This window comes from Protopterus annectens, chromosome 9.part0, assembly GCF_019279795.1.
Source record: "Protopterus annectens isolate FY-2018-M chromosome 9.part0, PAN1.0, whole genome shotgun sequence".
Classification (NCBI taxonomy): Eukaryota; Metazoa; Chordata; order Ceratodontiformes; family Protopteridae; genus Protopterus; species Protopterus annectens.
In genome coordinates this window covers 1,946,590,920-1,946,605,910 of record NC_056743.1, presented here as the reverse complement: position 1 = coordinate 1,946,605,910, position 14,991 = coordinate 1,946,590,920, and the positions used below count along the sequence as shown (strand labels likewise).

Sequence of the window (14,991 nt, the reverse complement as noted above, 5' to 3'; positions counted from 1 at the left end):
TGTTCTGCGGCTACTTGGGCTTCTCATACCTTTATTTTGCATTATAAACTAGATCTGATATCCAGAGGGTGGGCAGCCTTTGGCTCTGCAGTGCTCCGGAATATTCTTCCTTGAGGACCTCCCAAGTTTTTTGGTAGCTGGGGACTCTGTCCCACAGGTTGCTGATCAAATGAAGTTAACTACTTCAGATAAAGAAGTTATGTACTCACCATAACGTTTCATCTGAGTAGGGTAACTTCATTTGTCAGCAACCGACCCCCCCTCCTTCCCCTTAACCTGTTTTTTGTTACCTGAATGATAGAATGTTTTAGTTCTGGTATGCATCAGGTTAGGATGTTCAGGTATTGTTGGTCTTGATGTCTGATAATTGGGCAAACTTGATCTGAGGACTTGGAGGGAGGTTGCAGGGTATTATGGGTAAGGGGGAGGAGCTTGGATCTTTAGCTTGGAAAGCTGCCGGCTCGGATCCAGGACGGATCCGATACCCACAGGTTGCTGACAAATGAAGTTACCTACTCAGATGGGATGTTATAGTGAGTACACAAGTTTTTCGCTGTCTCTGTGGTCTTACTTTTCCATTTCCTTTTGGAAGTAGAGTTGTCTGGGATTTAGGCAGACTAACTGAGGTGCTGTAGGACACAAGGAATTATGAGCAGAAGGGAGGAGCTTGAGCCCTGGATCCAAGAGTCTAAAGTTGATGTCTGACAGATCTGGCTTTAAGAGAAGTAAGTTTTTTGCAGCATATTGTCACCTAGTTTTGCTTATCAAATCTGAGGTAATTTTGTAAATTTTGCCCTAACAAACTGGATACAATAGTAATTAGCATTGATGTAGTTCAATATGTTGTTGGTCACCCTTCATAAGCACCACTGATCCAGGAATTGGTGCTACAGGTCTAATTTCTGTGTTTTATATTGCCTTAAATATATTCCAGTTCAAAAATCTCTTTCATCAATGAGTATGGGAAGAAAGGCTGCCTTCATCTCCCTACCTTTAAGCTGTAGATAACAAGCCAATTTAAAAAGTGAAATCTTTATGCAGAAGATAAGTCTTTTGAGTTAAAAAAAAAAAAAACCCAGATGTTGGCCATATTCACATAGGGATGGAAGTATAAAGTGACATGACTTTTGGGTTCTACCTGAACATCAGAAGTGATTTGGTGGTGCCTTGAGTCCTTACTAGAGAAACTGTCATAAAGCAGTGTAGCACTAACGTTTTAAGTTTAGTTAACATGTCACTAGGCGCAAATCTCATTTGAAAATGTAACAAATTTTAATGAATTATCAGGCGTGAGAAATGTCACTAACTGCTTCTTCTCTTTCCTGCTAGGGTGATGTTGAAGAGGATGAGACTGTCCCAGATAGTGAGCAAGATATAAAGCCACGTTTTCACAAGTCACGCACAGTTACATTACAACATGAGGAAGAAGGAGCTGATGATGATGAGGATTTTGATGACGATGATGATACGATCTCGGACTGGAATCTGAGTAAGATTTGTGAAGGGAGTCCATGTGAGATTAGAGGACTGTACGTTAGATTTAGTTTTTGCACTGAAGTCCTATTCACATGTTGCAGTATTCATACTGTGGGATCCTCTGTCTCAGGCGACCCAAACGTCTGCTCCTATGCAAAAGCTCAAGCCTGGTTGCTGCTAGTGTGTGGGATATTGCTTACAAGGCCATAAACCAAGGGGTCTTAAATATGACTTCTGCACGCACCGACCTTGGAACTTCTCTGCTGCAGTCAAACTACAGATTGACTGCTTCCCTCCACTGTCTTCATCTTCAGACTTCTAAAGTTAAGTACCCTGTTGGGGGAAAATGTTATTGTTGCTTGAGCTTTGGTTGTTGCTAGTGTTTCTTAGCTGATGTCTGCTAAGAAAGGGAACTATAGATGTTCTTCATCTCACATTGCTGCAGTCCTAACACTTGGGTAGTCCGCTGTCCTTGGTCGGCCCGAATATCAAAGTATAAGGCTGACGTCGGTCAGGGCGCATTTGACTGACGTCAGGACGTCAGGGTACAAATGCGCATGACCGACGTCATATCCTCAGTCTTTTTTGCCGCATGGTCCGATGCAGAAGCAGTATTGCAAGTGCTGGTTGGCGTTCTGAGATTTTTCGATTTAGAAGTTTCAGACCGTGTTCAAAGTTGGCTAAGTACCCGTTAGAATATTTTGTTTTTTTCTTGCCTCAGTCATTTACCGGATGTCAGAAAAAGTTAATTGCATTTCTTGTGGGAAACAGATACCGCATAGAGATTATCATACTTTGTGTATTCCTTGCTTAGGGCCTGAGCACGACGTTGTTGGCTGTCGCTCTTGTGCTAGATTTAATAAACGCACTATAAAGAGAAGGTTGGATTGTGCAAGGTTAGTCTTTGGGAAGCGGTGCAACTATAAAATGCCGTCGGATGCTCCGACGCCCGCTTCTTCGAAGAAGCGCAAGGACAAGGCAGTTAAGCCTAGGCTAGAAGAACAGTCTGTACCAGACGCCGGTTCTTTGGAGGTGTCGGTGGAGCCGGTGGCTCCACCGGAGGTTTCTTTGTGTTCCCAGGGTGAGACCTTATTATTGCAGGATGTGGCCTCTCAGGAGACTAGTCAGGCTGAGGGGGCTTCTCATCTTACTATACTCCCCTCCCTTCCCAAGGTGGCTAGGTCCTCTCCTTCTGTTTCAAAGGCTTCCCCCAGGGGCAGGCCAGGTTTGGCTTCAGTTGGTGTTACCCCTAGCTCCTCAGGTACTGTGCCCAAGAAGCATATACTTAAAATGGCAGAAGATTTGATTTCTTTGATTAGGGGTTCTATGCCCCCTCCTGATAAGAGACCTAGGGTGGATCCTGAGCTGGGGGGGTTTTGAGCAGGCTTCTGATGTTTCAGAGTCTTCGGCTGAAGACTTGCAGGAGTACTCTCCTTATTCTGATTCTGATGTGGATGATTCTACTCCTTCTGCTACTCCTCCTGAGGATTTTTCTTTTTCAGAAACTCTTCATTCCATGAGGGAGCATTTTGAGTGGGGGAGGGTCAGGACTTCTCTGATTCCAGGAAAAGGCTTAGGGAATTTCTGTTTTTACCCCAGCATAGGCCTTTGGCTATACCTCCTGTTTTGGATGTAGTGGACGATGTTTTTACAGAAGCTTCTCTTAATCCTGATTCTTTGCCTCCTGCTCCTGTTAAGCCGGATAGGTATTACAGGGTGCCTGAAGCTCATAAGTATCTTTTTATGAGTCTTGGGGCAGACCCAGAGACTGTTAGCCAGGGGCCTATAGGTGTGAAGGCTTCTGTTGTTAAGAATCCGGTTCCTGCAGACAAGGAGGCTAGGGCCTTGGATAGATGGGGAAAGAAAGTCTATACTTCTTCCACTCTTGCTATGAGGGCTCTGAATTGCCAGTTTCACATGTTGAAATACCAAAATTATCTCCTTTCACTATTGAAGTCTAAGGTTGATGCTCTGGCAGTAGGTATTGATTGTAAGGAGTTACAAGATTTAGTGCATGTTTCTGAACAGGTGGGTAAGCATTCTTTGCAATGTGGTTTTGATGCTGTACAGGCCTCGTCTAGGGTGGCTGCTACTGGGTCAGTCCTTCGCAGGCACGCCTGGCTGAGGGATCAGAATTTGTCTGAACATGTTAAGACAAGGATTTTAGATGCTCGTTTACAATCTGACGTGTTGTTTGGTCCTCCTGTTGAGACAGTCTTAAAGAAAATGGAAGACAAGGCTAAGTCTATGCAGACTGTTAAAGATTTTTTGCAGGTCCAGCCTCCAAAATTTAGTAGAAATTGGCCTACTAAAGGGTGGACATATCCTTCTTATGGTTCACAGTCTAGGGGTAGATCTAGACGTGGTAAGGGCAGAGCCCAGGGCTCTTTCAGGCCTAGAACAGGGAGTTCTCCTGCACAGGCTTTGGGTGAGGGCAGGGGTCAGTCCTTTGGCCAGCAGACCCAATGACCTACCTTTTCAGCTGCCAGAGCCTGCTCGTCTGGCAGCACCTTTGGGTGGAAGGTTGGCACTTTTCAAAGAAAATTGGAGTTTAATTACCCAGGACAGATGGGTATTGGATATCATTCACCACGGCTACAGGTTTTGTTTCCATACCTTGCCTCCTTTCAAAGGCATGCCAGACGTTCCTCCTCCACAAAGACTAGAGGCTCACAAACAGGTTTCTCTGTTGCTCCAACTAGGGGCCATACAGCCGGTCCCTCTGCCAGAAGTGGGCCTAGGATTTTATTCTCGCCTGTTCCTAGTACCAAAGAAGGGGAACACGTGGAGACCAATTTTGGATTTATCTATCCTCAACACTTATCTGGACATTCCCAAGTTCAAAATGTTGACGTTGCAGCAGCTTTTACCTCTGCTGGGCAAAGATCATTGGATGGTAACTTTGGATCTCAAGGAGGCTTACCTTCATGTTCCTATCAGACTAAGTTGCAGGAAGTATCTGCGTTTCGAGCTGGGACTTCTCACTATCAGTTCTCTGCATTGCCCTTTGGCTTATCTACTGCGCCCAGAGTGTTCACGAAAGTTCTGGCTCCAGTGATAGCTTTCTTCAGACAAAAGGAATACAGATCTATCCTTATTTGGACGACTGCCTAATTCTGGCTCAAGGAAGAGGAGAGCTTCTTCATCATTTGGATTATGTGATAGCAGTGCTAAGATGCCTAGGGTATTCTGTGAATGAAATAAAGTCCAGTCTAGTACCCTCTCAAGACATGTGCTTTCTGGGTGTGAGACTGAATACAGCATCCCAGATGGCCTTTTTAACCCCGGACAAACAAGAGAGTCTATCCCTTTACTTCCATCAACTATCTCATCAGTCCGGGCTGACTGCAAGGACAGTCCTTCAAGCCTTAGGGTTCATGGCATCTTGTATTCTGGTGCTTCCCAATGCCAAACTGCATATGAGGAAGCTACAATGGTATCTCAAAATGTATGGACACAGCACTGCCAGGATCTAGACACTGTCATTCCAATAATACCTTGCATTCAAAAGGAATTTTTGTGGTGGGCTCAGGAATGTCACCTAAACAAGGGACTCTCTGTGACCCGGCCAGAGGCGAGTCAGATTTTAACGACAGATGCCTCAGACAAAGCTTGGGGAGCTCATCTAAATGGAAAGTGGATACAAAACAAGTGGCCTGTCAGACTACAACATCTACATATCAACATGAAGGAGATGTTAGCAGTCCAGTTTGCATTAATTGCTTTCAAGGAATTGCTTCTTCCAGGACAGGTGTTGATTCTAACAGACAACACAACTGTCATGTGGTACATCAACAAGCAAGGGGGAACGATTCTTATCCACTATGCAGGCAAGCAATGATTTTGTGGGAGACTGCTCTCAGTTTACAGCTCAATCTTCAGGCAAGGTTTCTGCCAGGAGCACAGAACTCCTTAGCAGATGTGTTGAGCAGGCAATTATGGATCCCCACGAGTGGAAATTGGATCCTCATGTATTTCAGAAATTGACAGTGTCATGGGGAACTCCAGACATAGATCTGTTCGCTTCTCCACTAAACCATCAGCTGCCAAAGTTTTGCACAAAAGGTTTCATCCCACAGCTTGGAAAGTGGATGCTCTTTCTTTCAATTGGAGCAATCTTCATGTATATGCCTTTCCACCTCTGCCTCTCCTCCCAAAGGTACTTCTAAAGGTCAGACAGGACAAGCCAAGGATGATTTTAATAGCTCCGGATTGGCCTCGACAACACTGGTACCCATTACTGAGAAGTCTGGTACGGAAGCCTCCATGGCCTTTGCCTTGATTCCACACCTGTTGTCGCAGGAGGACAGCCATTTGCTAAATGTCAAGCTTCACTCTCTGCACCTAACAGCCTGGCATATTCTGTTTTGAACCAAAGTGGGCCTCCACTTCCTCAGCAAGTTTTGAATGTTATTTTGGAAGCTAGGAGGCCTAGTACAAGGAAAGTGTACGCAGACAAATGGAAGAGATTTTTGTTTTGGAGTGCAGCAAAAGATTTTGATGTTTCTGAGCCTAATTTGAGTGTGGCTCTTCAATATCTTACCGAGTTACTGGACAAAGGTTTGTCTTTCTCTTCTATTAAAGTTCATGCTGCAGCAATTTCAGCTCACTATGATTGCAACCCACCATTTTCTCATCCTTTGTTCAAGCAATTTCTTAGAGGGGCAAAGAATATAAGACCCCCACGAAGAGCTCCTACTCCTGCTTGGGATCTCAATTTTGTGTTGGAGAAACTCACTCTACAACCTTTTGAGCCTGCAGCTACTGCTGAGTTGAAATATTTATCTTGGAAGACTGCTTTTTTGTTGGCCATTACCTCTGCAAGAAGGGTTTCTGAATTACAGGCCCTTATGGCAGTTGAGCCTTTCTTGATTTTCCATAAGGATAGGGTATCATTACGTACTAATCCTTCCTTTATGCCTAAGGTGGTTTCTAGTGTGGCTTTAAACCAAACTATTCATTTGCCTACTTTTTATGCAAATCCCCAAAATAAAGGGGAAAAGATTTTGCACACTTTAGATGTCCACAGGCAGTTGCGTTATTATTTGGACAGAACTAAAGGGTTCAGGCAGTCTCAGCAGTTGTTTTTCTTTTGCCTCGAGTTCTCAGGGCAAGCCTGTATCAAAACAAACTATTTCTAAGTGGATTGGGTTTTGCATTGCTTTCTGTTATTCCCATCATGGCAAGGAGATTCCAGCTGGGATTAGGCCTCATTCCACTAGGGCTACTGCCACTTCAACAGCTTTTTGAGGGAGTGGCAACCAAGGATATTTTGGAGGCAGCTACTTGGAGTTCTGTACATACTTTCTCTAGGCATTATCACCTGCCACTTTACTCTAAGTCCAGGGCTGGTTTTGCCACTGCTGTTTTGCCGGGCATTTTGGCAGCTCCTGCTTCCTTGTAGTTAGCCATCCTCCCTTACCTCTGCTTTGGGATTCTACCCAAGTGTTAGGACTGCAGCAATGTGAGATGAAGAACATAGTACAGTTTTGTACCTACCATAAATGTAGATGTTCAAGATCCACATTGCTGCAGTCCAATTTACCCTCCTTCCCTCTGTAGTTAGAGGCGGTTGTGTGGGTTGGGTTGTACATTTTGTGTATATTGTATATATTGTACATATAGTTAGTGCAGGGGTGGTTGGTTGGTTGTTTGCTGTCTTTTGGCTTTGACCTTTATTTTTAGGGTCTTCTGACATCTGGGGCAAGAAAAGACTGAGGATATGACGTCGGTCATGCGCATTTGTACCCTGACATCCTGACGTCAGTCAAATGCGCCCTGACCGACGTCAGCCTTATACTTTGATATTCGGGCCGACCAAGGACAGCGGACTACCCAAGTGTTAGGACTGCAGCAATGTGGATCTTCGAACATCTACATTTATGGTAGGTACAAAACTGTACTGTATATGTCAGATTCCGCACACTCCCATGATCTGATGTTTGTGTTTCACTGTTGTAGTTATTGCACTTGGGTTGTCCTGCTTGCAGGCTATTCGCAGTCTGCCTGAATTCCAAAGTCTAGGTCCGGCGTCGGTTGCTGTCGCTTCTTCCCTGATGTCAGTGCGCCAGGGGTATAAAAGATGAGCAAACGCCATTTTCTTCAGTATTTCTTGCCGCGCGGTGCCCGAAGCAAAAGCAGTTCGCAAGTGCCGGTCGGCCGACTCCTGAGATTTTCAAAGTCTAATTTCAGATCCGAAGTCTTCATTAAAGATAAGTACCCTGTTGGGGAAACTTTTTTTCTTGCTGCAGACCGATGTCAGAAAGTTAACTATTGTATTTCTTGTGGGAAGCAAATACCTCATAAGAATTTTCATTCTTGTATTCCTTGCCTAGACGCTGATCACAACGTTGCTAGCTATCGGTTTTGCACTAGATTTAACCAACGCATTAAGCGGTACGATTTTGCCTTTCATTACTTTGGCCGAAGATTCAATTATATGATGCCATCGGAACAACTGACTGGAGTTTATAAAAAGCGCAAGGAAAAGGACAGGCATCCGAGGTCCAAAACCGACTAGGCTTCAGCTAAGCCATTCGCCGGTTCTCAGTGAGGTGCTTTCGCAGCCCCTGACGCCTGGTACCTCAGAGCCATAGGCTGCTGCAGAGTCCCACGTGGAGCTTGCTAGGCCTCTGGATACTCACAGTATTGGACACTCAGAAATTATTCTCTCAGATGGGTCCAGAGCCGCTGAGCAGGCATCGCTTCCGAGGGTGTTTTCAGACGTACACAGCTATATGTAAAGCCTACCACTGCTTCCAAAGCAAAGACTAAAGCAGCTCTAAAGACAAGTACAGCATTCTCCTGGACAGACTTCCATGCCTAAAACACAGATGCTCAAAATGGCTTAAGACCTAATTACCTTGATCAGGGGTTCCCATCCCTCTCCTAAGAGGCCTAGGCAAGAGACAGAATATGAATCTTCAGATCAGGTTTCCATTTCCTCTGACTCCTCTTCTGAACAGGAATACTCTTCCTCCCTATGAGGATTCTGATGCTGAAGAAATCTATTCCTTCAGCCTCTCCACCTGAGGATTTATCTTTTGGGAAAACCCTGCATACCATGAGGGAGCACTTCCACTGGGAGAGCCAAGACTACTCAGAATCTAAGAAAAGGCTTAGAGATTTTATTTTACTACCTCAGCACAGGCCACTTGCTATTCTCCCTGTGTTAGACATTGTAGATGTATTTTCAGAGTCTGCCCTTTCTCCTGACTCATTACCCCCTGCAAAACCAGACGGATACTACAGGGTTCCAGACTCACATACATTTCTTTATAAAAACCCTGCTGCTGATCCTGAAACTATTTCTTAGGGTCCCAAAGGGGTCAAGGTTTCTACTGCAAAAAACCCTATCCCCTCTGACAGGGATTCTAGAGCACTAGACAGATGGGGGGGATTTATACTTATGCTACTTTGGCTGTGAGGGCTTTAAATTGTCAATTTCATATGCTTCATTATCAGCAATACTTAATGTCACTGCTAAAACAGAAAATGTTGGCAAATTCTGATTGTGCAGAAAATAAAGAAATGCAGGATTTATTGCATGCAACTGAACAAGTGGGAAAGCATACATTGCAGTGTGGTTTTGATTCTCTAGAGGCCTCTTGCAGGGCCGCATTTCGGATTCTGTCATTAGGCGGCATGCTTGATTAAAGGAACAGATTCTACCTGATCATGTTAAGGCAAAATTACTAGATGCTCCATTACAGCATTATGCTTTATTTGGTGTTAAAGCAGAGGAGGTGTTGAAGAAAATGGAGGACAAAGCGAAATCTATGCAAACAGTAAAGGATTTCTTACAGGTACAGCCACCCAGATTTAGCAGGAACTGGCCTACTAAGAATTGGTCCTTTCCAGTGTCAGACCGCAAAGGGGCAGATACAGACGCCCTAGAGGAAGTTCCCAGCCCCAGGGCTCATTCAGGCCTAAACAGTGAGGCACTTCTACCTCCAAAAGCGGAGAAGACAAATCACACCCATACAGGAAACAGTCCCAATGACTTCCCTCTGCCAGCTCCAAGCACTTGTCTTTTGACAGCCCCCTTGGGGGGAAAACTAGCACTTTTTTCACAAAACTGGCGCATGATCACCCAGGACAAATGGGTTTTGAATGTAGTGTCCCAGGGCTTACAGGTTCCACTTTCAAACCCTGCCAAGGGCAAAAGGTATGCCAGACCTGCCACACAATCAATGGGCAGAGGCACAAAAACAAGTTTCATCCCTCATGGACATGAGGGCCATTCAGCGAGTACCACAGCAAGAGCAGGGACAAGGATTTTACTCAAGGCTTTTCTTGGTACTCCGAAAGGACAAAGCCTGGAGCCCAATACTGGACCTGTCTATTCTGAATACATTCCTGGATGTTCCAAAATTCAAAATGTTGACCTTGCAGCAGCTTTTGCCCATGCTGGGCAACAAGGCTTGGCTTGTAACTTTGGACCTAAAAGAGGCATACCTGCATGTACCAATCAGACAATCTTGCAGAAGATACCTCAGATTCATAGCTGGCTCAATGCACTACCAATTCTCTGCACTGCCCTTTGGCTTATCTACTGCACCCAGGGTCTTCACAAAATGCCTTGCACCAATAATTGCATATTACAGACAGAGGAATTCAAATATGTCCTTACTTAGACGATTGCCTTATTCAAGCAGAGAACAAGGACATTCTACTAGAGCACCCCGCATTTGTAAAAAGATTGGTTTGCCTAGGGTACACAGTAAACGAAACTAAATCAAAATTAGTACTCTCTCAAGAGATCATATTCCTGGGTGCAAGCTTAAATACAACTGTCCAGATGGCTTATCTCACACCAGACAAAGGCAACTGACGTCTTACTTCACAATGTTGGCAACAAAGACCCAGTTAACTGCAAGAAAGATTCTGCAGGCCTTGGGCTTCATGGCATCCTGCATTCTGCTAATTCCATATGCCAGACTGCATACAAGGAAACTACAATGGTATCTAAAAAGTGTTTGGACTCAACATTGCCACAGCCGGGGAAACATTGATTACCCTCATTCCTTGCCTTCAACAGGAGTTTCGATGGTGGGCACAGTCCTGTCACCTTAAGGGACAGCCATTTAACCTTCCCACAGCCAGGCAGTCGATAACAGATGCTTCAGATTATGCCTGGGGGCCCCACATGGCAGGAAAATGTTTTCAGGGCACATGGCCCACAAGCCAAATGCATCTTCATATCAATCAAAAAGAGATACTGGCTGTTCAGAATGCCCTGACAACTTTCAAAGGCTTTCTTCATCCAGGACAACAACTAAGGATGGACAATACTTAGTCATGTGGTACATAAACAAGCAGAGAGGCACACATTCCTACCCCCTCTGCAGACAAGCCATGACTTAACATTGACTTATCAAGTACATTTGCAAGCACAATTCCTGCCAGGAAAGGAAATTACTCTGGCAGACGAACTAAGCAGAAACATTATGGATCCCCACGAGTGGAAACTGGATCCACAAGTCTTCAGCATGATAAAGAAATGGGGATGCCCAGAAATAGATTTTTGCCTCCCCTCAACTGCCAACTACAGAGATTTTGCACAAGGACTTATCGCAAGCATGGAAAGTGGATGCTCTATCATTCAGCTGGAAAGCTCTAACAGTTATACGCCTTTCCTCCTCTGCCTCTCCTTCCCAAGGTACTCCTAAAGGTCAGACAAGATGACAAAAATGATTCTGATTGCCCCAGACTGGCCCTGCCAGCACTGGTACCCAGTCCTAAAGAGCTGGTTTCAAAGCCCAGCCTGGACATTACCTCTATTTCCTCACTTACTGACCCAACGAAACAATTGGATCCTGCACAGCCAACTCAGGACCCTAAATCTGGCAGCATGGCGAATAATGCAGCCATTCAGAACACAACTCTCTCTAAAGCAGTGATGGATGTTATTTTGGAGGCCAGGTACCAGAAAATGTTATGCAGAAAAATGGAAGAGATTCTGTGCTTGGAACCAGGCACAAGGAATTGACACGCTTGTACCAAATATTCCACAGATTTTACAATACCTAACTGAGATGCTGGACAAAGGCCTATCCTTCTCATCAATTAAAATCCATGCCTTTTCCTTTTCAGCTCATTACAATACGGAACCACCTATTTTTTCTCACCCATTGCTAAGGCAGTACCTCAGAGGGGTCAAAAACATAAGACTTCCAAGGAGAGCACCAATACCTACATGGGACCTGAATTATGTCTTGTAGAAACTTACACTGCCGCCTTTTGAGCTAGCCAATACAGCTGAAATAAAGTTCTTATCTTTGAAAACAGCTCTGCTCCTAGCAATAACCTCTGTAAGACGAGTTTCAGAGTTACAGGCTCTCATGGCTGTGGAACCTTTCATCATTTTCCAGACAGGGTTTCTCTGAGGACTAACCCTACATTGATGCCTAAGGTAGTGTCCAGTGTGGCCCTTAACCAAACCATTCATTTGCCTACTTTTTATCCAAACCCACAGAATAAGGGTGAGAGACTCCTGCATTCTTTGGACTTACACAGACCGCTACGCTTCTACTTGGACAGAACTAAAACTTTCAGAAAGACTGAGCAACGTTTAGTGGCATATGCTGCAGGATCACAAGGAAAGCTTATCTCAAAGCAGACTATTTTGAAATGGATAGGCCACTGCATTCGATTCTGTTCACAGCATGGCAAATCAATTCCTAAAGACATTAGGCCACATTCTACCAGAGCAGCAGCCACTTCAGCCTTCCTCAGATGGGTACCAACCAAAGACATTTTAGAGGCTGCAACTTGGAGTTCAGTGCACACTTTCACCAAGCACTACCATTTACCTCTCTACCCTAAATCCAGAGCAGGCTTTGCCACTGTAGTTTTGCAGGGCCTTATAGCCTCTCCTAATCGTATTTAGACCCAGCCACCCTACCTCAGCTTTGGCATTCAACCCAAGTGTAATGACTGCAACAGTGAAACACGAACAATGTACAGTTGTGTACCTACCATAAATGTAGATGTTAGTGTATTCACTGTTGTAGTCCAGGTTACCCACCATCCCCCTTTTCTTTGCTGGGACTTAACTGTACTTCTCTATCCTATATAACCTATGTGGTGTATTTGCTTGTAGATGAAGGAAATGTTTGTTATTGCATGCATATTTATTGACATAAATTTTTAGCCTACCATTTTGGGGGCACCTGACATCTGGGGCAAAAAAAACTGAAGAAAATGGTGTCTGCTGCATCTTTTATACCCCTGGCGCACTGACGTCAGGGAAGAGGCGATAGCAACCAACGCCGGTCCTAGACTTTGGAATTCAGGCCGACTGTGGGTAGCCTGCCAGCAGGAAAACCCAAGTGTAATGACTGCAACAGTGAATACACTCTAACATCTACATCTATGGTAGGTACACAACTGTACTTTTTGTTGAGTTCAGGAACATGACCATACCTGCAGCATCTGCCAGTCATTTGTTCCCAAAACTCTTCAAAATCACCTGGCAGCCCTAAATTTATACCTAGAGAATCAGAGGTTAAAATGACTAGCTTTATGAATGGATCTGAAGTTGGCTGTCGAGGTGGAGTTGCCTAAAGGTTCTAGGCCTACCACTTCTGCTCCTCCGTCTGACACCCTGCCAACCACTGATGTAGGGGGATAGGGACGTCCGCTAGAACTAGAACCTTTAGGGACTACCCTCCAAGATGTTTCCAAAGTACCTATAGGCACGTCCTCTGAGGCTATTCCAATGTTAGCTACTGCCAAGGTCGGAGGAACCAGGCTCCACTGGATGCCCATCTGCAATCCAAGAATCTGAAACCTCACCCACAGGCTAGATCCCTGAAACTAGGTCCTCGGCTTTTATCATATCAGCTCCTCTATATAAAAAAAGGCTAAGCATTTATCTGCTCCTCCTGAGGAACAATCTGATTGGCTGTCCTTTTCCCAGTTCTTACTGTAGGCCTTCATGGCCCTTAGGCCCTCAGCAGCCACATTGTCTGCGCTAAGCCTCAGGCCAGCCTCTGCTATCTCTATCCATCTTGCCTTCTCCCAGGAGGAAGAAGCCATCTCCTCAAATGAGTCAGTGACCTACACCTCTTAAATAGCTTCTTTTGGATGACTTCTCAGATAAGGAGTCCATTGAAGGAGACTCCCCCCTGTGGTATTACATTTGGAGAAACTATTACCAAAATGAGGGAGTACTTTAAATGGGATACAGCTCAGATGACAAATTCAAAAAAGGTATTTTGAGCTACTCCAAGTGGAATCACCCCCTCCATCAGCTATTCCTCCTGTGATACCAGCATACCCGGATGCCTTTGCATCCGCCTCAAACTTGTGATGCACAACCTCCTGCTCCCAAGAGACCTGACCATTTCTATAAGGTCCCTGATGAGCAAACCTTTCTTGTAAAGCTTCCTTTGGCCGACCCTGCAGTTATAGCAGTGGTCACTGACAGGCATTCCAAGCTCATTCCTTCCTCTTCACCCTTGCCTTCAGACAAGGATAGCAAGGTGTAATGGACAGGCTGGGGAAGATGTATACCTCTTCCACTCTAACATTTAGGGTTGTTACCAGACCCACAAGGTCAACTGTGCGCCCTAGGTTTGGTTTCACAGGCTTCATCCTTACTGTCCTCTTTGCCTGACTCCTCAAGCAACACAGCATCTAAGCTGTCCCTGGCTTCCCAGGTTGCCAGACACTCAGTGCAGCTACGATGCAGCTGAGGCCTCTGCAAGATCTGCAGCATCTGCTTCTGTTTTACGCAGATGTTCATGGCTTTGACTACACCCCTACCTGAGGACTTAAAGAACAAGATTTTAGAAGCACCCCTGGACATATTCCTGTTTGGCACACAATCAGCTGATGTGTTTAAAAGCCTCCAGGAAAAAAAGTAAAGAACTCAAACCTGAAACACCTGTCTCTCCAGTACCAAAATTTTACAGGAATTATCCTGCAAAGACCTCTTGTCAGAACCTTTGCCCCATCCACTTCCAGATATAGAAAAGGACCCAGGAAATCTACCTCCCCCAGGGCACTCTCAGCCCCCCCAACAGGCAGCACTTTACAGACAGAAATGCATGACTGCCTCAGCCACCTTCCCCCCTCATCCCACCTCTCATTGTCTCCCCCTCTGGAAAGAAATCACTTCAGACCACTGGGTCCTGGCAAAGCTGGGGAAGAGAGACTTCATGTCTTGGCAGGAAAAAAAAACATTCTACTAGGCATCCCCCCCCCCCCCAAGAACCAACTGCACTTAATCCCACAGGTTATCCAGGACCTTGTTGCCCATAGGACCTTAGAACCTATCCCCCCCCCAGGCCAAGAAGGAAAACATTACTACTCCAGACTATTCCTGGTACCAAAAAAGGACAGCCCTTGGAGGCCCATCTAGAGTCCTTGCTAAATCTTTCTGAAGGTTCCATCCTTTATAATGCTATCCCTTCAAAGCCTTCTTCCACTCTTGCTACCTAAGGCTTTCATGGCCACTTAGGACTTGAAGGAGGCTTAACTCCACATTCCTATCTACCCAAACAAAGT

General features: G+C 45.2%; 1 protein-coding gene across 1 annotated transcript in view; it reads left to right on the top strand.

Moving 5' to 3' along the window:
• TNPO2 (transportin 2) overlaps positions 1 to 14,991 on the top strand; it is a gene marked incomplete in the record, with an annotated part of 2,382,582 nt that overhangs the window by 510,765 nt on the left and 1,856,826 nt on the right. Inside the window, 1 exon segment of the mRNA XM_044084755.1 lies at positions 1,330 to 1,489. Coding sequence (XP_043940690.1) covers positions 1,330 to 1,489 — 160 coding nt within the window.